Source organism: Cetorhinus maximus, chromosome 23 (assembly GCF_964194155.1).
Source record: "Cetorhinus maximus chromosome 23, sCetMax3.hap1.1, whole genome shotgun sequence".
NCBI lineage: Eukaryota > Metazoa > Chordata > Chondrichthyes > Lamniformes > Cetorhinidae > Cetorhinus > Cetorhinus maximus.
The window spans coordinates 16910684-16930553 of record NC_135901.1 but is presented as its reverse complement, the minus strand read 5'-3'; the positions used below and the strand labels follow the sequence as shown (position 1 = coordinate 16930553).

At 43.1% G+C, this 19870-nt stretch overlaps 3 protein-coding genes across 3 annotated transcripts in view; all 3 read right to left on the bottom strand.

The window, feature by feature from the left end:
* Positions 1–19870, bottom strand: part of LOC144696999 (uncharacterized) — a 608705-nt gene that overhangs the window by 426720 nt on the left and 162115 nt on the right. The gene's annotated exons all lie outside the window — the stretch shown is intronic.
* Positions 1–19870, bottom strand: part of LOC144697121 (uncharacterized) — a 392678-nt gene that overhangs the window by 256247 nt on the left and 116561 nt on the right. The gene's annotated exons all lie outside the window — the stretch shown is intronic.
* LOC144697852 (putative G-protein coupled receptor 139) lies at positions 15573–18209 on the bottom strand. The gene is made up of 2 exons (XM_078569826.1): positions 18140–18209; positions 15573–16474 (listed from the first exon to the last, which is right to left on the bottom strand). The coding sequence occupies exons 1-2, from the start codon at positions 18207–18209 to the stop codon at positions 15573–15575; spliced, it is 972 nt and encodes a 323-aa protein (XP_078425952.1).

Here is a 19870-nt window from a genome sequence, read left to right as displayed (position 1 = left end):
TCCTTTCATGGACAGTCACAATTTTCCTAAAGTGTGGTTACCAGAACTGGATGCAAAACTCAATTTTCTACCTCACCATTGATTTATTAAGGATCAGCATAACTTTCCTGCTTCTGTACTCAATTCCTCTATTTATGACGCCCGAGATCCAAATGCATTGCTAAATGATCTCTCAATATGTCCTGCCACATTCAAAGTTCGATGCATATGGACCTCACGTCCCGGTCCCATCGTGCATTCTTTAGAATGGTACCATTAAATCTATATTGTCCCTCCCAGGCTCTACTGCGAAAATTCATCACCTCTCAATTCTGTGTTAAATTCCATCAGAACTTGTTTACCCCTCTGCTAGCCCATATAGTTTCTGCTGCAGCCGTTCCTATCACTCTCACTGGTTGTGACACCTCGAGCCTTGGTATCATCCACAAATTTTGAAACTTCATTCCGCATTCCAATGTCCAAGGCATAGAATCTCAATTTATTGCATTCAAACTGCTTTTTACTTGAACAATTTTGCTGATATGCATTAAGCACCCTCTATTTTGTTTAATCATATTTACTATCTCCCCCTTCATCCAAGGAGAACTGACTTTGGTTCCCCTACGTTTTGCTGTTATTGGAATGTAACAAGGTTGCACCGAAAATATCTTGTCCTTAAAATCATCCATTGTTCCGTTGCTGCTTTTCCTCTCAGTTTTTGGTTCTATTTTAACTAAATCCCCTCACATTACATTAAATTTAGTCCTCTTCCAATTTAGAAGTTTTACTTTAGATTGTTACTTGCTGTTCTCTATTACTAGTCAGAACCATATGACACGATGATCACTTCTATTCAAGTGTTTCCCACAGACATTTGGCCCATGTGATCCACGTCATTCCGCAGCACCAACTCCAGTAATTCCTCCTTCCTAGTTGGGCCAGAAGCAGGCTGGATAAGGAATTCGCCCTGAACACATTTCTGAAGTTCCTCCCACTCCTTATCCTTCCCTATAACATTATTCCAATCGACAGTTGGGTAATCAGAGAATCCCAAAATAACTACAAGTATTTACAATCTCTGTGATTTCCCTATAGATTCGATCTCCTTTTTTTGTTTCTCTCTCACCCCCACCTCTCTCTCTCCCTTTCTCTCCACACCCCCCCCCCCCCCCCCCCCATAACTCTCTCCCATTCATCCCTCTCTCTCTTTCTCTCTTTCGGACTCTCCATTTGGCCAATAGAATACCCTTCGCAGCGTGGTCATCACTTTTCTACTTCTCAGCTCGAACCAAATTGATTCTTCTCTTGTCGCCTCAAGGACATCCTCTCATTCCAACACTGAAATGTCTTTCCCAGTCAACACTGCGACCCCACCTCCTTTTCGCCTTCCCCTATCTTCGTGCTTACTATATCAGAGCCAGGATTCCCTCATTGTTACTACATCATTGTCCAAACGTATATTTGTGATTGCAACTCACCAATTTTATTCACTAGACTCTTTGCTCTCACATACCCACATTTCAAACCTATCCTTGGATTGCCCGTCAACCATTTTAGTCCATTCTATCTGATATGATGCTATTTCGTTCTCTATTAATATTCAACACTCTACCTCAATTTGTGTATTTTATTAACCTTTTCTCCTATGATATGCTGATGTCCACCCGCCCCCCACCCCCGCAAATTTAGTTCAAAACATCTCCAGCAACTCTAATGAATGTTTTTCTTCATTCTTTCATGTGTGCGGCGCTAGCTAGACCACCGTTTATTGCCTATTCTTATTGGCCTTAAGAATCTGGTTATTAGTTATCTCCTTGAACCGCTGCAGTCCATGTGGTCGAGATACACAAGCAGTGCTGTGAGAAAGAGAGTTCCAAGTTTTTAACCTGGTGCCAGTGAAGGAATAGTGGTGTAGTACCAAATCCGGATGGTGTGCAGTTTGCAGGGGAATTTGCAGGTGATGGTGTCCTTCTAGGTGGCAGAGGTCACTTGTTTGGAAGGTGTTGTCGAAGGAGCCTTGGTGAGTTGCTGCGGTGCATAATTTAGATGATACACGCTGCTGCCACCATGCGTTAGTGGTGGAGGGAGTGACTGCTAAAGGTAGTGGATAGGGGACGGGGGTCGCAATCTAGTGGGCTGCTTTTTCTTGGACGGTGTCGAGCTTCTTGAGTGTATCAGGGGCTGTACTCGTCCAGGCGAGTGGACAGCATGCCATCACACTCCTAACTTGTGTCTTGTAGATGGTGGTCAGGATTTGGACAGTCAGGTACTAAGTATCTCGCTGCCGAATACCCAGCCTCTGAACTGCCTTTGTTGCCAAAGCACTGCTATGCATTGTCCAGTTCTGTTTCGGGTAAATGGCTACACAAAGATGTTGATAGTGGAGGATTCAGCGGTGGTAATGCCATTGAATGTCAAGGGGAGATGGTTGGATAACCTCTTGTTGGATATGGTCGTTGCTTGGCAATTGTGTGGCGAGAATGTTATTTGCCACTTATAAGCTCAGACCAGAATGTTGTTCTTGTCTTGCTGCAGCATTTGGACATGTACTGCTGTAGTGTCTGAGGAGTCGTGGATGGTGTTGAACATTGTGCAATCATCAGCAAACATCCCCACCTTATAATGGAGGGTGGCTCATTGATGATACAGCTGAAGATAATTTGGCCTAGTCCACTACCCTGAGGCACTCCTGCAGTGATGTCCTGGGACTGAGATGGTTGACCTTCAAAAGCAACCATCTTCATTTGTGCTATGCATGACTCCAGGATGTGGAAAGTTTTCTCCTGATTCCCATTGACTCCACTTTTGCTAGGGCTCCCTGATGACCTAGTCGGTCAAATGCTGCCTTATCGTGAAGAGCAGTCATTCTCACTTCATATCTTCCTTTCTGCTGTTTTGTCCTTGTTTGAACTAAAGCTGTAATAAGGCCAGGAGCTGAGTAGCCCTGAAGGACCTCAAACTGAGCGCCAGTGAACAGGTTATTGCCGAGTTACTGATGCTTGATAGCACTGTCAATGACACTTTCCAACGGTCTGCTAATGATCGAAAGCAGACTGATGGTTCGGTAATTGGCCTGGTTGGTTTTGTCCTGCTTTTTCCGCATAAGACACACTGGGAAATGTTCCACATTGCCGGATAGATGTCACTCTTGTAGCTGTGCTCGAACGGCTTGGCTAGCGGTGTGGCTCGTCCTGGAGCACAAATCTTCAGTACTATTACATGAATCTTGTCAGGCCCCATAGTCTTTGCAGTATCCAGTGCCTTCAGCCGTTTCTTGATATCACGTGGTTTGAATCGAATTGGCTGAAGACTGGCATCTGTGATGCTGGATACCTCAGGACCAGGCCGAGATGGATTACCCACTCGGCACTTCTGGTGTAAGATTGTTGTAAATGCTTTAGCCTTGCATTTTGCACTGATGTGCTGGGCTGCTCCATCATTGAGGATGGGGATATTTGTGGAGCCTCCTCCCCATATTCCTTGTTGAATTGTCTATCACCAGTCATGGATAGAAGTGGCAGGATTTAAGGGCTTAGATCAGATCCATTGGTTGTGGGATTGCTTAGCTTTGTCTATAGGATACTGATTCCGCTCACTGGCACACAAGGAGTCCTGTGCTGTAGCTTCACCAGGGTGACGCCTTACTTTTAGGTATGCCTGGTGCTACTCTTGGATTGCCCTCCTGCACTCTTCATTGAACGATGATTTATGCCCCGGTTTGAAGGTAATGGTGGAGTGGGAGATATACCAGGCCATCAGGTTACAAATTGTATACATTTGTGCTACTTCTGAAGGCCCAGTGCCTCATGTTTGCACAGTCTTGAGTAGCTTTATCTGTTTGAAATCTATCCCAATTAGCGCGGTGGTAGTGGCACACAACACGATGGAGGTGTCTTCAATGTGAACACGTGTGCATTAAGTTAAATCGTGAATTAATTGAGAAAACATTTCCTTTGGAAGGCTTTCGAGTTTATTAGCTGTGACTCCAGATTTTAATGCATTAACTTTCTGTTATTTCCCTTGATAGTTTTAGAGGTTACATTTTTCAAATTATTTCATGCAATGTGGGTATCACTGGCAAGGCCAGCATTTGCTGCCCACCCCAAATTGTCCTAGACTGAATTGTGTCCCCTCATATTTCAGAGGGCAGTTAAGAGTCAACCACATTGCTGTGGGCCTGGAGTCACATGTAGAGCAGACCAGATCAGGATGGCAGATTCCCTTCCCTAACGGACACTAATAAACCAGATGGCTCTTTATGACAATCGATGGTAGTTTCATGGTAACCATGACTGAGGCTAGCTTTCAGTAGTTGAATGAATTCCACCATTGCCGTGGTGGGATTTGAACCCTTTTCCTCCCGTGTATTACCATGGGCTTCTGGATTACTAGTCCAATGCCACTAAACTCCCGTCTCACCCTAAAATTGTTTAATTATTGAAATATTTAATTATATTATGATAAACCAGTGGGCAATCTGGTTACAATGTAAAGATCTCCTAATTTGCTAACTTCTTCCACCTCCACAAGCCCCTCTTCCAGACAGCAATCCCGCTGACTGTGAGTTACCGGATACAATTCTTTTTACAGAAACTGGATCTTACTCAGTTTGCAGCAAAATTAATAGGGGAGGAAACGTTATTCGACGTCAAAGGGAGGTTTTGAAATGAACAGCAGCTTAATTTAAGTGCTTGCAAACTTAACATTGTCGGAAATTTACCATTAACTCAATTAAGATAAATTGCCTTGTTTAATTTGACAAACAATAGAGATTTATCTGCTGAGAGCCCGATTGTTGCAACGCTGGTATCTGTTTCTGTGTGTCTGCTCTGTGTGCGGGTCAGGCATCCACCCGGCTGGTTATCAACCTTTGAGCTCATTCTCGTGTATTTCAGAAAGTGCAGTTCGACGCACTTATTCAAGAAGCTTGTATTTCATAGAAAGGTGAAAGCTTGACATAAAGCTTAAGAAGGCGCCTCACAAGCAAGATCAGTAACCTGGTGTCTGATATATAGAAGAAACAACTTAGAAGCACTACATAAAAGGCATAGAAGGATCTCTAATCTGTTCAGAACCAATGCTGTTTCTGACCCACCGTCCCTTAGTGGGCCAGCTTAATGACCATTAAAGAGTAGGGGGAGCTTAACGATCTCCAGCCAACCTTTGCTAAAGTTGACCTTACAGCGTATGAGAGAACATTGTTAATGGGGCGTTACCCTGTCATCTGTCTTGTGTATCGAGACAAACGCAGTGTTCAAGCACCGTTAATTTGCATCGAAGTAATAAGGTTGAAGAACTCGAGTCAGCAATATAATATAAATGGTTTCATCTCTCGGGAGAAATAACCAAACGTTAATGAGTTTAAACTTCCATCAAAGACTGTAATTTTTAAATGAAGAGATTCATTTTGAATATCAGATAATTACTTCATAAGATTTGCCTGACCCTGAGCTCAATTTCAGAACAAAAAGTTTCAGCAAGTACCTGTAAAGTCCCAGAAAACAGCACCTGTTAATCGTAAATATTATTCCAGCAATTTAAATAGACAGCATGGTGTTTCACTCAGTATATAACACAGTAAACAATGCTACATCTGCTCTGAGATTTTGGAGAGAACATTACTCTGTATTTAACGTGTGCTACACAAGCCCTGGGGATATTCAAAGGTCCAGTGTAAAGGGATCCTTGTTCTCTTTCTAGCCTGTGTTGTGCCTTACCGAGGAATGTTTGATGCAGACAGGTTGATAGGACTTTATTCTGCGTAAAATCAGTGTTTTACCTGTCCGAGGCGAGTTTGTTGGGATGGGACTTTACTCTGTATGTAACTGGCACTGTACCTCCCTGAGAATTTTAAATGGGATATTTGAGAGGGAATATTACTCTGCATCCAATCCGTGCCTGTACCCTGCGAATGCTTGACGGGGCACTGTACGGGGATCTTTACTTTGTATCCAAGCCGTGTTATGCCTTCCCTGATAATGTTTGCTGCAGCAGTGCAGCGGCAGCTTCTTTCCATACCTAACCTATTCTTTACAAAGACGTGAGTACTGACAATGTGGTGTATTATTGCTCTCTCTGAGACTCACAGTGATGTGGAGCAATCTCACCCCCGTACAAAAACTACTTCTGGACTGTCGCTGGGAGCTCCTGTCTCTTTGGGGTTGGGTAGAATCGCGGGCAGATGTCGCCTCAATGTGCAGCCCGCTTTCAGGCGCTGAAACATACATCTAGAGGAAGCCAATTTAACCTCGGATCAAACTGCCACCCAACTGTTTTGAGAAGCGGTTGTGAAAACAAACTGCAGAATCCTATCATACCGATAGGTCGAGCAGAGCTTCAGTCTTCTGATCAGTTGTTTATTCGCTTAATATTTCAAATCAGCTGGGAGAGCGAGGCGCTGGCACTCATGCGTCACTAAAAGCACGCCACTCAGCACAAGGCTAATGAGACTAAGGCTGCCTGACGCTCAGGGACAACACAGAGACAGCAGACGGACGTCACATAGAAACATAGAAACTAGGAGCAGGAGTAGGCCATTTAGCACATCGAGCCTCCTCCGCCATTCAATATGATCATTGCTGATCCTCTATATCAAAGCCATATTCCTGCTTTCTCTCCGAACCTAATATCCAAAAATGTATCAAATTCTTTCTTGAATATACTCAGTGGCCCGGCCTCAACAGCCTTCTTTGGTAGAGAATTCGACAGGTTGAACACACTCTGGGTGATGAAATATTTCCTCATCTCGGTCTTAAATGGCCTGCCCTGCATCCTGAGACAGTGGGCCCTGGTTCTAGACGCCTGAACCAGGGGAAACACCCTCCCTGCATACAGTCTGTCTAGCCATGTTAGAATTTTTATACGTTTCAATCAGATCCCCTCTCATTCTTGTAACCTCCATTGAAAACAGGCCAGGTTGAACAAATCTCTCCACATAGGACAGGCCTGCCTTCCCCAGTATCAGCCTAGTGAATCTTCGCTGCACCCCTTCGACGTGAAGTGTATCCTTTCTTAGGTAGGGAGATCAAAACTGCACGCAACACTTCAGGTGTGGTCTCACCAAGGCCTTGTATAACTGTAGTAAGACATCCTCACTTCTGAACTCAAATCCTCTTGCAATAAAGGCCAACATACCATTTGCCTTCCTAACTGCTTGCTGCACCTGCCTGCTTACTTTCATTGACTGGTGCACAAGAGCACCCAGAACCCTTTGAACATCCACATTTGCCGATATATTATCATTTTAGTAACACTCTGCCTTTCTGTTTTTCACACCGCAGTGTATAACTTCACATTTATCCACGTTATACTGCATCTGCAATGTATTTGCCCACACACACTCAACTTGTCTAAATCTCCATGAAGCCTCCTTGCATCCTCCTCACAACTCAAAGGCCCGCCCAGTTTTGTGCCGTTAGCAAACTTAGAAATATTGCATTTGATTCCCTCATCCAAGTTATTGAGATATATCGTGAATAGCTGGGGCCCAAGAACTGATCCCTAGGGTACACCACTAGTGTGGCACATCACTGGTCACCTCTTGCCACCCGGAAAAAGGCCAATTTATTCCCACTCTCTGTTTCTGGTCTGTCAACTAATTCTCAGTCCAGGCCAGTATATTATCCCCAATCCCATGTACTTAAATTATGCCGACTAGCCTCTTATGTGGGACGTTATAAAAAGTCTCTTGAAATACAAATACACCATATCCACTGGTTCCCCCTTTAAAGTTACGTCCTCAAAAACTCCAGTAGATTGGTTAAGCACGATTTCCCTTTCATAAATCCATGCTGACTTTGTCTAATTCGTTAGTGCTTTCCAAGTGTTCTGTTACCACATATTTTATAATAGATTCTAGCATTTTCTCCACTACTGATGTGCGGCTAATTAGCCTGTAATTCTCCGTTTTTTTTTCCCCTCCCTCCTTTTTTAAATAGTGGGGTTACATTTGCCACCATCCAATCTGTAAGAACTGCTCCAGAGTCTATAGAATTTTGGAAGTTGCCCACCAATGCATCCAGCAATGCATAAAGAACACTTCCTTCAGTTCTCTGGGATGCAGATTATCAGGCCCTGGGGATTTTTCAGCCTTTAACCCTATTCATTTCTCGCGCACGACCTTTTTACTAATACTACTTTTCTTCAATTCCTCCCTCTCACTGGACCCTTGGTTCCCTAACATTTCTGGGAAATTATTTGTGTCCTCTTTTGTAAAAGCTTTTACAGTTAGTTGTTATGTTCCCTGCAAGTTTACTTTCATGCTCCATTATTCCCTTCTTGGTCAACCTTTTTTCTCCACGTTTGCTGAATTCTAAACTGCTCCCAATCCTCAAGCTTTCTGCTTTTTATGTCAAATTTATATGTCTCTTCTTTGGATCCTTCATTTCTCTTGTAAGCCAAGGTTGAACTATTGTTATAATTTTGCGCCAGGCAGGAATGAATAATTGTTGTAATTCATGCGGACGCTCCTTAAATATTAGCCATTCCCTATCCACTGTCAACCCTTTCAGTAAGGTTCCCCAATCCATCATTGCCAACTCGCACCTTGTACTCTCGCAGTTCCCTTTATTTAGATTCAGGACCCTAGTTTAGGATTCAACTTCTTCACTCTCCATCGTACTGAGCAATTCCATCATTTTATGGCCGCTCGTCCCCCAGGGACCACACACAGTAAGATTGTTAATTAATCCTTTCTCATTGCACAATGCCCAGTCTAGGATAGCCTGCTCTCTAGTTGGTTCCTCAACGTATTGATCGAAAAACCATCACGTACACACTCCAGGAAATGCTTCTCCACAGTATTATTACTAGTTTGGCTTTTCAAATCTACATGTAGATTAAAGTCACCCATGATTACAGCTGCACCCTTATTTCATTTGTCTCTAATTTCCTGATTAATGCATTCCCTTACGTTCCCATTACTGTTTGGGGGTCTATAGGCAACCCCCACCAACGTTTTCTGAGCCTTGGTGTTTCTCATCTCTACACAGGGACTGCAGACTGACGTCAAATGGACTGGTGACTGACGTCACAAGGATACCACCGACTGACGTCACAGAGGAAGCGGGCTTCGGTCACGCGGACTTCAGACTGACGTCACATAGACTGCTGACTGATGACACACAGGCAACAAACAGCATGACATGGGAGTGAGTAGGCTGGGGATTGTGACGGCAATGGGAAAGATAAAGACAATCGAGCAGACAGAGTAGTTACGCAGATCGGAATGAATAGGGATGTATATACAGAGATAACAGAAATAAACATAATGTTTCTGATAAAATAAAACAACAAATTCTGGAAGAGAATCATTGGAGAAATTGAATGAAAGAAAGATCTGAGCAAGACTAATGGGGGCTCCTGTAGGTGCATCCGTTCAATGTTTCCATTGCCTCAATGGTGAAATGTTCGGTGAATGGAGTTGCTCAGCTGAGTAAGGCCTGCTCCATAGATCAGCATTATGCCTGTTCTAAATGTTTAATAAGGGTTCTGCTGACTATTTCCTCATTAGGAAGGTCGCTGCTGCTGTGAAGTCGGGGTAACGGAATTGGCATTGTTCTGTGGAACACAAGTGGACAGTGAGGGACTGAATGCGCTCAGCGTGACTGAGGTAAAGTGATGTAGACTGATATAGAACTAAAGGTACTAACACTCAATGAGGCTCAAGGACATAAAGACACAGAATTGCGACTGCTCGGTTTCAGCAGGAAAAATGGGACTGGTTGGGCATCTGGGGTTGTAATGGGAAGGAGGAAGATAGGGAGAAGCGAGCAGAACCGATGTGGAAAATTAGCCTAAAGAGAGGCATAATGAGACAGGTAAAAGGGAAACAAAAAGCAGGTTGAAATAAAATAGAGTTATGAAACTGGCACATGGAAGAGTATGAATGAAAGGAAATATAAGCAATATTTCTGAGTAGGTAAGTGAGACACGCCCTGGTGTATTAGCTCATTGCCAGTCTGCATTTAAAGGGTCGAACTCTGTTTATATTACAAGAGGGCCTATCTCAGTTATTACTGCATTAGGGCATGTCCATGTTTATATTTCACTAGGTCCTGTAAATTTAACCGAAGTAGGAAAATACTAAGTTAAGGCTGAAAGTGAAGGGTTTAGGAGTTTGTGTAAATATGTCTTTGAAGTTACAATGTTAAGAAAGAACCTAAAAGAGTGTTCGTGATCCTTGTCTTTATTTTTTAAATAGAGGCATCGCGTACAAAGGCAAGGGAGTGCTGCTCGCCATCACAGAATACTCATTAGGCATCAAACGTTTTGTTAAATATTCGGCATTACATTTTAAGGAAGAGAGAAAGGCCTTTCAGATGGATCAGGAGAGATTCATTAGATTGATACCAGAGATGAAATAATTGACTTCTGTGGAGAGATCAAAGAAATGTTGATCTTCTTGCAGCTTTGGGGTTTAAGTGGTAATATGACAGTAATGCTCAAATACATGAAATCATTTGGGACAGAAGGGTGGAAAACCGAACAGACACATTTAAAGCAATTTGCAACAGCACCAAAATCGGCACAAGAGAAAGCGATGACCAGGAATGCTCTGTCTCAAAAGGCGGTGCAAGCCGACTCAATAGGATTGTTTAAAAGTCAGTTGGATAAATCAATGATGTGCAAACATTTGCATGATTAAAAGAGAATTGCAGGAGAACTGGACCGATTTTGTAGCTCTTTCAACGATCTGGCACAACATGATGAGCTGAAAGGCCTTTCATGTGTTGTATTATGTGGTGCACTATTTTCTGATTCTATGATTACTCGACCAACTCTTTATATTACCTTAAGCCTCTTTGCATTTGTTACTGCACTCGCTCCCTCTCAGTTAATATGATGCTAGTCCCTGTCTCAGTCATTATGAAACAATACCATGACCACGCTGTTAAATTGCATTAAAAACCGTATCTGCTTAATTATGCTGCACAAAATTCTGTTTATTTCACATGAGACTATGTATCTACTTATATTGCACAAGCTTCCGTCTCAGGTATGACTGCAATAGACCACAGCACTGAATATGCTGCACGGGACCATGTCCATTTTTTTATTATATTCGATAATGCAACTTTTTCTGTTACATTAGGCTCTGTCTTTATTTATATTAAACTCGAACATTTATTTGGCTATGCTATTTTTGACCATGTCTCTCTTTATATTAGACTAGACCACGTCGCTGTTTATATTACACTTTACCCTGTTTGTTTATGTTACACTAGACCCCGCCTCTGTTTTTATTAAACTATATCCCACCTCTTGTCTGTTTTACACTAGGCTTTATCTCTGTTTATAATATGCAAGGCCATGTCTCTTAAATTGCACTAAACCCTGCCTTTGTTTATGTTGAACTGGACCATGTCTCTGTTAGTATTGTACTAAACCCTATAACTGTTTATATTATACTAGGTCAAGTCTCAGTTTGTATTCCAGCAAGCTTAGTTGTTACTGCACCTGTGTATATGTTTTTATATTAACCTACACCCTACCGCGGTTATTACTGCACTAGGACTTGTCTCAGTTTGCATGACACTCGTTCATGTTTCAGTTAACCTGACACTGGGACACCCTATGTCTCTTTCTTTTATATTTCACTGGATCTTGCATCAATTTTTATTATATCTGACATTGTTTTTATTCATAATAAACTGGAGAATGTGTTTGTTTATATGACATGACTGTCTTAGCCATTACTAGACTAGACACTGCCTCTGTTTAAATCACAACGCTGGAATTTCTGATTTTGATTTAATAACAGGCCCTGCTTGACTGTATCAGATTATATCACTCGAGGCAATTTCTCATGTGTAACTGGACTAGTCTATGCCTCTGTTTGTATCATACTCAGGCCTGTTCTACTTATTACTGCACGAGACAATGGCTTTGTATCTGTCACACGAGACAATCTCATGTTGGCTGTTTATATTACACTAGATAATTTCTTTGTTAGACCAATGTCACCAACTCCCACACCACTACGCACTCCCTCGCCAAACAATGAGCAGATAGATGACCTTCAGTGAGTCGAATAAGACTGGGGATTTTGCACTGTACAAATCAAGTGCCCATTCTTTAAAAAAAAACTTCGTTCACCGTAAAGGGCTTTTGAGGTAGACTGAGGTCCCGAGAAGTGATGTTTATAATGACACAGCACAGAAAGAGGCCAGTCAATCACCACGACTCTGCCGGATCTCTGAAAGAACTATCGAGATACTTCAACTTTCCTGTTGATTTCGCAATTGCTCCACCCCCATCCCTTCCCATTTGGAATTGATTCATCAATATGCAGCCAACTTCGTATCAAGCAGAACATTTCAGATTACAATTCACTGCTTGAAAAGGATCTTCGCAGGTTATCAAATGCTTTCTGTTAAATGTCATGGATAAACTTCATGGAGAAAGAATATTTGTAAGGCCATAGTACCATAAGACTTAGGAGCAGAAGTAGGCCATTCGGCTCATCGAGTCTGCTCCGCCAGTCAATGAGATTATGGCTGATAACTCCAATGTCCTGCTTTTTCCTCATAACTCTTGATTTCTTGACAGGTTAAAGATCTCACTATCTCAGCTTTGAATATATTTAACGGCCCAGCCTCTACAGTCCTCTGTGGTAAATAATTCCACAGATTCACTACCCTCTGAGAGAAGAAATTCCTCCTCATCTCTGTCTCAAATGGCGACTCCTTACTCTGAGATTGTGACCTCTGGTCCTGGACTCCCCACAATGGGGAACAACCTCTCAGCACCTACCCTGTCAAGCCCCCTCAGGATCTTACATGTTTCAATAAGGTCGCCTTTCATTCTTCTAAATTCCAATGAGTACAGGCCCAAACTACTCAACCTCTCCTCATAAGAAAATCCCTCCATTCCCGGGATCAAGCTAGTGAACCGTCTTTGGACTGCCTCGAAAGCCAATATATCTTTCCTCAGATAAAGGGACCAAAACTGTTCATAATATTCCAGGTGTGGTCTAACTAGTGCCTTGTATAATTTAAGCAAGACTTGTCTGTTTTTATACTCCTTTCCCTTTGCAATGAAATCAAACATTCCATTTGCCTTCCCTATTACCTGCTGAACTTGAATGCTAGCTTTTTGTGATTTGTGCACGAGGGCCACCAAATCCCTCTGTGCTGCAGCTTTCTGCAGTTTTTCTCCATTTAAATAATATTCAGCTCCTCTATTCTTCCTGTCAAAGTGCATAACCGCACATTTTCCCACATTATCTTCCATCTGCCAAGTCTTTGCCCACTCACTTAACCTGTCGCTATCCATTTGTAGACTCTTTGTGTCATCCTCACCACCTGCCTTCCCACCTATTTCTGTGCCAGCCACAAACTTGGCGATAATACATTCGCTTCCTGATCCAAACCATTAATATATATTGTAAATAATTGTGGCCACAGCACTGATCCCTGTGGTATTCCACTAATTAGAGTTTGCCATCATCAAAATGCCCCTCTTATTCCAAATCTCTGTCTTCTATTAGTTAGTTAATCCTCTATCCATGCTAACATACTACCCACAACCCCATGGGCTCTTAACTTATTAAGTAACCTTATGTGTGGTACCTTAAGAAAATCCAAATATATTACACAAGCTGGTTGCCCTTTATCTATCCTGCTTGTTACCTCCTCAAAAAATTCTAATAAATTTGTCAGGCATGATTTCCCCTTCATGAAGCCTTGCTAACTCTGCTTGATTATATTATGCACCTTTAAATGCTCTGATATTGCATCACTTATGATAGACTTTAACATTTTCCCAATGGTGAATGTTAAGCTAACAGGCCTGTGGTTAAATGTTTATTGTCTCCCTCCCTTTTTGAACAAGGGCGTTACATTGACAGTTTTCCAATCCTCTGGGACTTCTCCGGGATCTAAGAATTCTTGGGAGATCTAGGGATTCTTGGAAGACCAGTGTGTCCACTATCTCTGCAGCTATTTCGTTTAATATCCTGGGATGAAACTCATCAGATTCAGGAGGCAGCAGCCTTTCGGCCCACTAGTTTCATTAGCACTTTTGGCTGGTGATAATGATTGTATTTATTTCCTCCCCTCTCCCCGCCATTTTGCCCTTGATAATTTCATATTTTTGGAATGCTGTTAGTGCCTTTTATCGTGAAGACTGATGCAAAGTATCTATTAAACTCCTCTGCCATTTCCTGGCTCCCCATTATTATTTCCAGAGCCTCATTCTCTAAAGGGCCTAGTTTCACTTTGGCAGTTTCCTATTCCAAGTTCCTCTCGAGCCCTGAGGAGATGTACTTAACCCTGGCACCTGGAAGACAACACAGCCTTCGGGACTCACGCTCACGGATGCAGAGAACAGTATCTATCACCCTAATTAAACTGTTTCCTACCACTACATTCATTTTTTTCCCACCACTTTAATGTTTCCCTCTACCACGGTGCCGTGGCCAGTTCCACCATCCTCCCTGCAGCCCGTGCTCTCGTCCACACAGCTTGCAAGAGCGTTGTGACTCTTGAACAATTGCAGGGGCCGAGGTTCCTCGAACGCTACCCTCTGGGTCCACGCAGCTCCCTCACCTGCAGTCACAAACTCCTGTTCCTGATCACAGACCAAATTGGAATTATCTAATCTCATGGGGTGTGACCGACTCCTGGAGTAAAGTGTCCAGTTAGCTGTCCCCCTCCCTGATGTGGCTCAGTTTCTGCAGCTCGGATTCCAGCTCCTCAACTCAGATTCGAAATTCCTGGAGCTCTCAAACACTTAATACAGATGTGCTCTCTTTGAATCAATTTGGTGTCCAGCAGCCCCGACATGCTGCAGCAGCAGCACATCACCTGCCCTGCGATCAATATTGTATTTTATTTAGTTTATTAAACAATTACTCGGGTATCCCTGCTCTTTTCACTTGAAGAATTCCCCCGCTCTTTACATTCTATCGGAATTAATTTTGTGGGGTGGAGTGCTGCTGAGAATGAAAAATGAATGATAGAAAGAAAGGAAGGAAAAAGGAAGGAAGGAAGGAGGGGAGGAAGAAAGAAAGAAAGAAAGAAAGAAAGAAAGAAAGAAAGAAAGAAAGAAAGAAAGAAAGAAAGAAAGAAAGAAAGAAAGAAAGAAAGAAAGAAAGAAAGAAAGAAAGAAAGAAAGAAAGAAAGAAAGAAAGAAAGAAAGAAAGAAAGAAAGAAAGAAAGAAAGAAAGAAAGAAAGAAAGAAAGAAAGAAAGAAAGAAACAATTCACAAACAACAATGGGATAAAATAGTTTTCAGTGGTGTTAATTGAGTGATAAATACTGGGACAACCCCTCTGGGTTCTCTCTATGACCGTAACGAAGGGATCATTTGTGTTCCATCTCAGAGGACAGTCGTGGATTCAGTTCAGAGTTTTATCAGAGAAGACATCACCTCCGGCAGTGCAGCACTCCTTCAGTACAGGAAACCCTGGGCTCTCAGCACTGGAGATAGGCCTTGCACCTCTGGAGTGCGGGGCTTGAGCCTTGAACTTTCCGATTCGACTGCGAGAGATAAAGTGGCACACACTGAACCACTCTAATGGAAAGGAAACAACATGAGAAGGAGACAGAAGATGAACCTTAAAGGGAGGATACAAATATTTTATTGCTCTTTCAGCAGTTAAATGAAGCAGCGAAGGTAGCGAAAGGGCACTTCAGCATATTCTTCAGCTGCTCTCGGAACTTGGTCTGGGTCACCGCATAGATGAAAACATTGGTGCAGGAGCTGAGAAGCTGGAGCATGTTGGTCGTCTCTTGAAGGATGAATTGCGGGTCATTGAAATCCAAGCCAGTGAAATATGCCTCACCTGTAATCTGCACGTAGAGGAAATGTCCGACATAGGTGACCCACAGGAGGAGAAAGCTGAGAGAGATGGCGAAGAGCAGGACAATGGACCTTTTACGGTTGTCCATTTCTGGATCTCTGTGACTCCCGGCTCCCCGGAGCCTCCTGCGGGCTCTGCTGGCGGCTAAGATGTGCCTTACGGTCAGTGCATTGAGCAGCAGAATGAGGAGGAACGGGAGGAAGGTGGTTAAGATGCGGTCAAGCCAGTCGTAGGCCTGCCAGACGGGCAAAGTGTAATAGGTGGACTTGATGTTGCAAAACCAGGGCACCCCATCCAGAATATACAAGGGCTGGTAGCTGAAGTAGAAAGGGACGTTCTTGGCGCAGCTCAGGGCACTGACCAGTCCTATAACCAGCACCGCAGTTTTCTCCGTGCAGTATCTGGTCTTCAGGCTCTGACAACAGATGGCCACGAAACGGTCGATGGTGAAGGTGACCGTCAGCCAGACTGAGCCATCTCGTGTGGCATAGACGAGCACGGTGCTGACAGCGCACCCAGGGGTGGTGGAGAGGACACTCTCACGAAAGTAGATGCCACCGATCCGGTTGAATATGACGGCAGTGATGATCACCAGGAAATATGTCACCGCTATCGCCACCAGGTAGTAGGTGATGCATTGGGAGAGCCCGCACCAGCCACGGGATAAGATTATGATCGCCACAATGTTGGCTGCGAGGGAGGAAAAGAGAGATATGTTACCGAGCGAACTCCAAACACCAGCTGCTGCCTCATGCAACCTGTTACTAAAACCGTCCTCACCCGTGCCTGTGCCACCTCCTGACTCCAACCATTCCAAAGCTGGAACTTCTTGTTTGGCATCCAATTCTGGATAAGTGCATATTTGATGTAATTAAATATTTGTGAGTCAGAAGACATTGCCTTCAGTTCCCACCAAAAACTCTGTTCTCTCACAACTGAGTCCATCCTCCGAGGCTTGAGGCCCTTTACGATTTGGCGACCTGTTTGAGCCAGAGCTGCGCTTCCAAACGTCCTCCTCCCTATGATGATCATCCAGCACCAAGACTGGTTACTTCCACATTTCTAATATCGACCATAATGTCACACATCTCAAAACCTGCCTTAGGTTAGCAGCTGCTCAAGGTTTCCCCATGCCTTTGTAACATCTAGATACCAACAATTGGAATAGTCTCTTGGCGTTCTCCCACTTTGGGTCATCAGTGATCTTAAACTCATCTGAAGCACTTGGTGGGAATGTTCCTATTCACAGGAAGTCCCAGTCATCCATCACCCCTGTGTTTGTCCACTTACATTGGCTCCCAGCCTGGCAACACCTTGAATTTAGTACCCTCATCTTTTCTTTCAAATCCACCCATAGCCTCGCCATTACTTACTCCAGTAACCCGCTGAAATCGTTTTGCTCACAGCCAATATCTATTCTCTTGTGTACCCCAGAAATTAAATGTTACACCGGTGGCGAAGGTACCTTTTGCTGCCGTGGCCTGAATGTCTGGATATCCCTCCCTCAAATCCTTCGCCTTTCTTTCCTTCTACCAGACTATTCTTAAATCCGACTCCTTCGATGAAGCTTTTGGTTATCGGTCCTTATTTCTCCTTATGTAGTTGATATCAAATTTTGTTTGTTAAATCTGCTGCGAAGCATCCTCACCACACGGTCTGCAGTGGTTGAAGTAAAAAGCTCAACTCTAACTTCTCAAGTAGAAACGAGCGATGGGCAATAAATTGTGAACTTGCCAACGACAGTAATAGATAAATATTATATTCTACTGTATTCTACTGTATAATAATAAATGAAAAATACTACCTCCTTCCAGAGGTGGCACTGCTGATTCCTGCAGTTAGTGAGTGTACATTTTATAATCACAATGCATCTAATGTAATTATTGCACTGTAAAGAAACAGTGTAAATCACTGTAATAAAATAAATGCACGACAATTATTTTTAATGCTCTGTGATACGCCATTGTTCCATACAATGTTAAAAACGCTATAATGCATTTTATTACATTGGAATGAAATCTAATTTTTAACAATGTAACGTAATACTGTACATACAATTTCATACATTATACTTCATAATTCAGCAACCCAACAGCCGCTGTTTCTATAAACTTGCACCATAGAACATTGAATAATATCTTGTACTGCTACATAATGCAAGTGGAATTAATGAACTATAAGTCACCGTAATGCAGTACAATATCATATATTGCACCTCTATACAGGAACATAGTTGACGTTCCTTAAACTCAAACAATGCTGAATATTAAAAAAAGCCCCTTCCCGAAATCTAAGGCACAAATGTTCTGGCGATTTACAAGAAAGTAAATAATTTATTTGGAGTCTATAACTTACCCGGGACACCAATAACAGCAAGAACAGGATTGTAAATAGCATAGACAGGTCCATTCGCTGGCCCGTGCATCTCCTTTCAGACACTAAGGGAATTCTGCAAGCTGCAAACCTTAGCTCTGCAACGCTTTCAACTTAAACTGGCTGAAACTCTCCAAAGTGACAATAAGGTTAGAACATCCACCTTAGTTACAGTTCGGTGAACAAACAGAAGAACTCACGGTTTCATGCCTTCCACTTGTAACATCGGCCAGGTGGATGGTTCCATATCTTTTTGGGCGAGCTGCTGGTTGCCAATTCTGCGGCACAACTACCTCTCCTTCCCGCCAAACCATTTCTTGGAGTCTCCATTAAGCAGTCAATAATTGTCGATATGGTACTGAGATCTGATCTCTAAGCTAAAACCGTTTCTTCCCATCTCTATCATGTTCCCAAATAGTTCGTGTTTTTAAGAGTCAGGTTAGATCATGTGTTTGATTGATTGGCAAGTATTTTAGTTCTTAATCATTTAGTGCAATCAGATCATTAAATTGACTTTTAGCTGAACAATGTTAGAGCCACTGCCCTTGACATCAAGGCAGCATTTGCCCGAGTGTGGCATCAAGGAGCCCTAGCAAAACTGCAATCAGTAGGCATCAGGGAGAAAACTCTCCGCTGGTTGGAGTCATACCTAGCACAAAGGAAGGTGGTTGTGGTTGTTGCAGGGCAGTCGTCTCAGCTCCAGGACTGTACTGCAGGTGTTCCTCAGGGTAGTGTCCTAGGCCCAACCATCTTCAGCTGCTTCGTAAATGACCTTCCTTCCATCATAAGGTAAGAAATGGGGATATTCGCCGATGATTGCACAATATTTAGCACCAATCGCGACTCCTCAGATACTGAAGCAGTCCATGTCCAAATGCAATAAGGCCTGGACAATAACCAGGCTTGGGCTGATAAGTGGCAAAACACAGGCAATGACCATCTCCAACAAGAGAGAATCCAACCATCGTCCCCTTAATGTTCAATAGCATCACCATCACTGAATCCCCCACTGTCAACATCCTGGGGGCTACTATTGATCAAAAACTGAGCTGAACTAGCCATATAAATACTGTGGCTACAAGAGCAGGTCAGAGGCTAGGAATCCTGCGACGAGTAACTCAACTCCGGACTCCCCAAAGCCTGTACACCATCTAAAAGGCACAAGTCAGGAGTGTGATGGAATACTCCCGACTTGCCTGGATGAGTGCAGCTCCCACAACACTCAAGAAGGATAGGTGGGATCCAGATTTCGGGTTAATATCAGATCATTCATGATCTTATTAAATGGCGCAGCAGTCTCGAGGAACTGAATGGCCTACTCTTGCTCCTTTTCGTATGCTCGTATGTTCGTATGGTCCAGTGCAGTCATAATTGAGACAAGGTCATCAGGTCAAGGGCAGTGATCACTGAAACACGGTACAGTGGCCATATCATATTTCAAAGCTGCACTGCCATTCAGTAATATCGAGGCTGATTTCAAACCTCAACGTCACATTCCCGCACTTTCCCCATATCCCGATTCTTTTAGCATCAAATATCTATCGAATATTGCCTTGCATACACACATAAACCGCTCTCTGAGTTACAGAATGCCACAGATTCACAACAATGGTTCTACTGAAGATCATTTTTCCTTCTCCGTTCTAATGGATGACTCTTTATTCTGAAGCTGTGACCCCGAGTCAAGTGGCACGTGGAAGTAAATGCAGAAAA

What these genes read in the sequence shown, in the direction of transcription:
- LOC144697852 (XM_078569826.1), bottom strand. Translation starts at nt 18,209, where the DNA reads ATGCACGGGCCAGCGAATGGACCTGTCTATGCTATTTACAATCCTGTT. An exon ending in TGCTGTTATTGGTGTCCCGG is followed by an intron (nt 16,475 to 18,139) that starts GTAAGTTATAGA and finishes CCTCCCTCGCAG; the next exon opens with CCAACATTGTGGCGATCATA.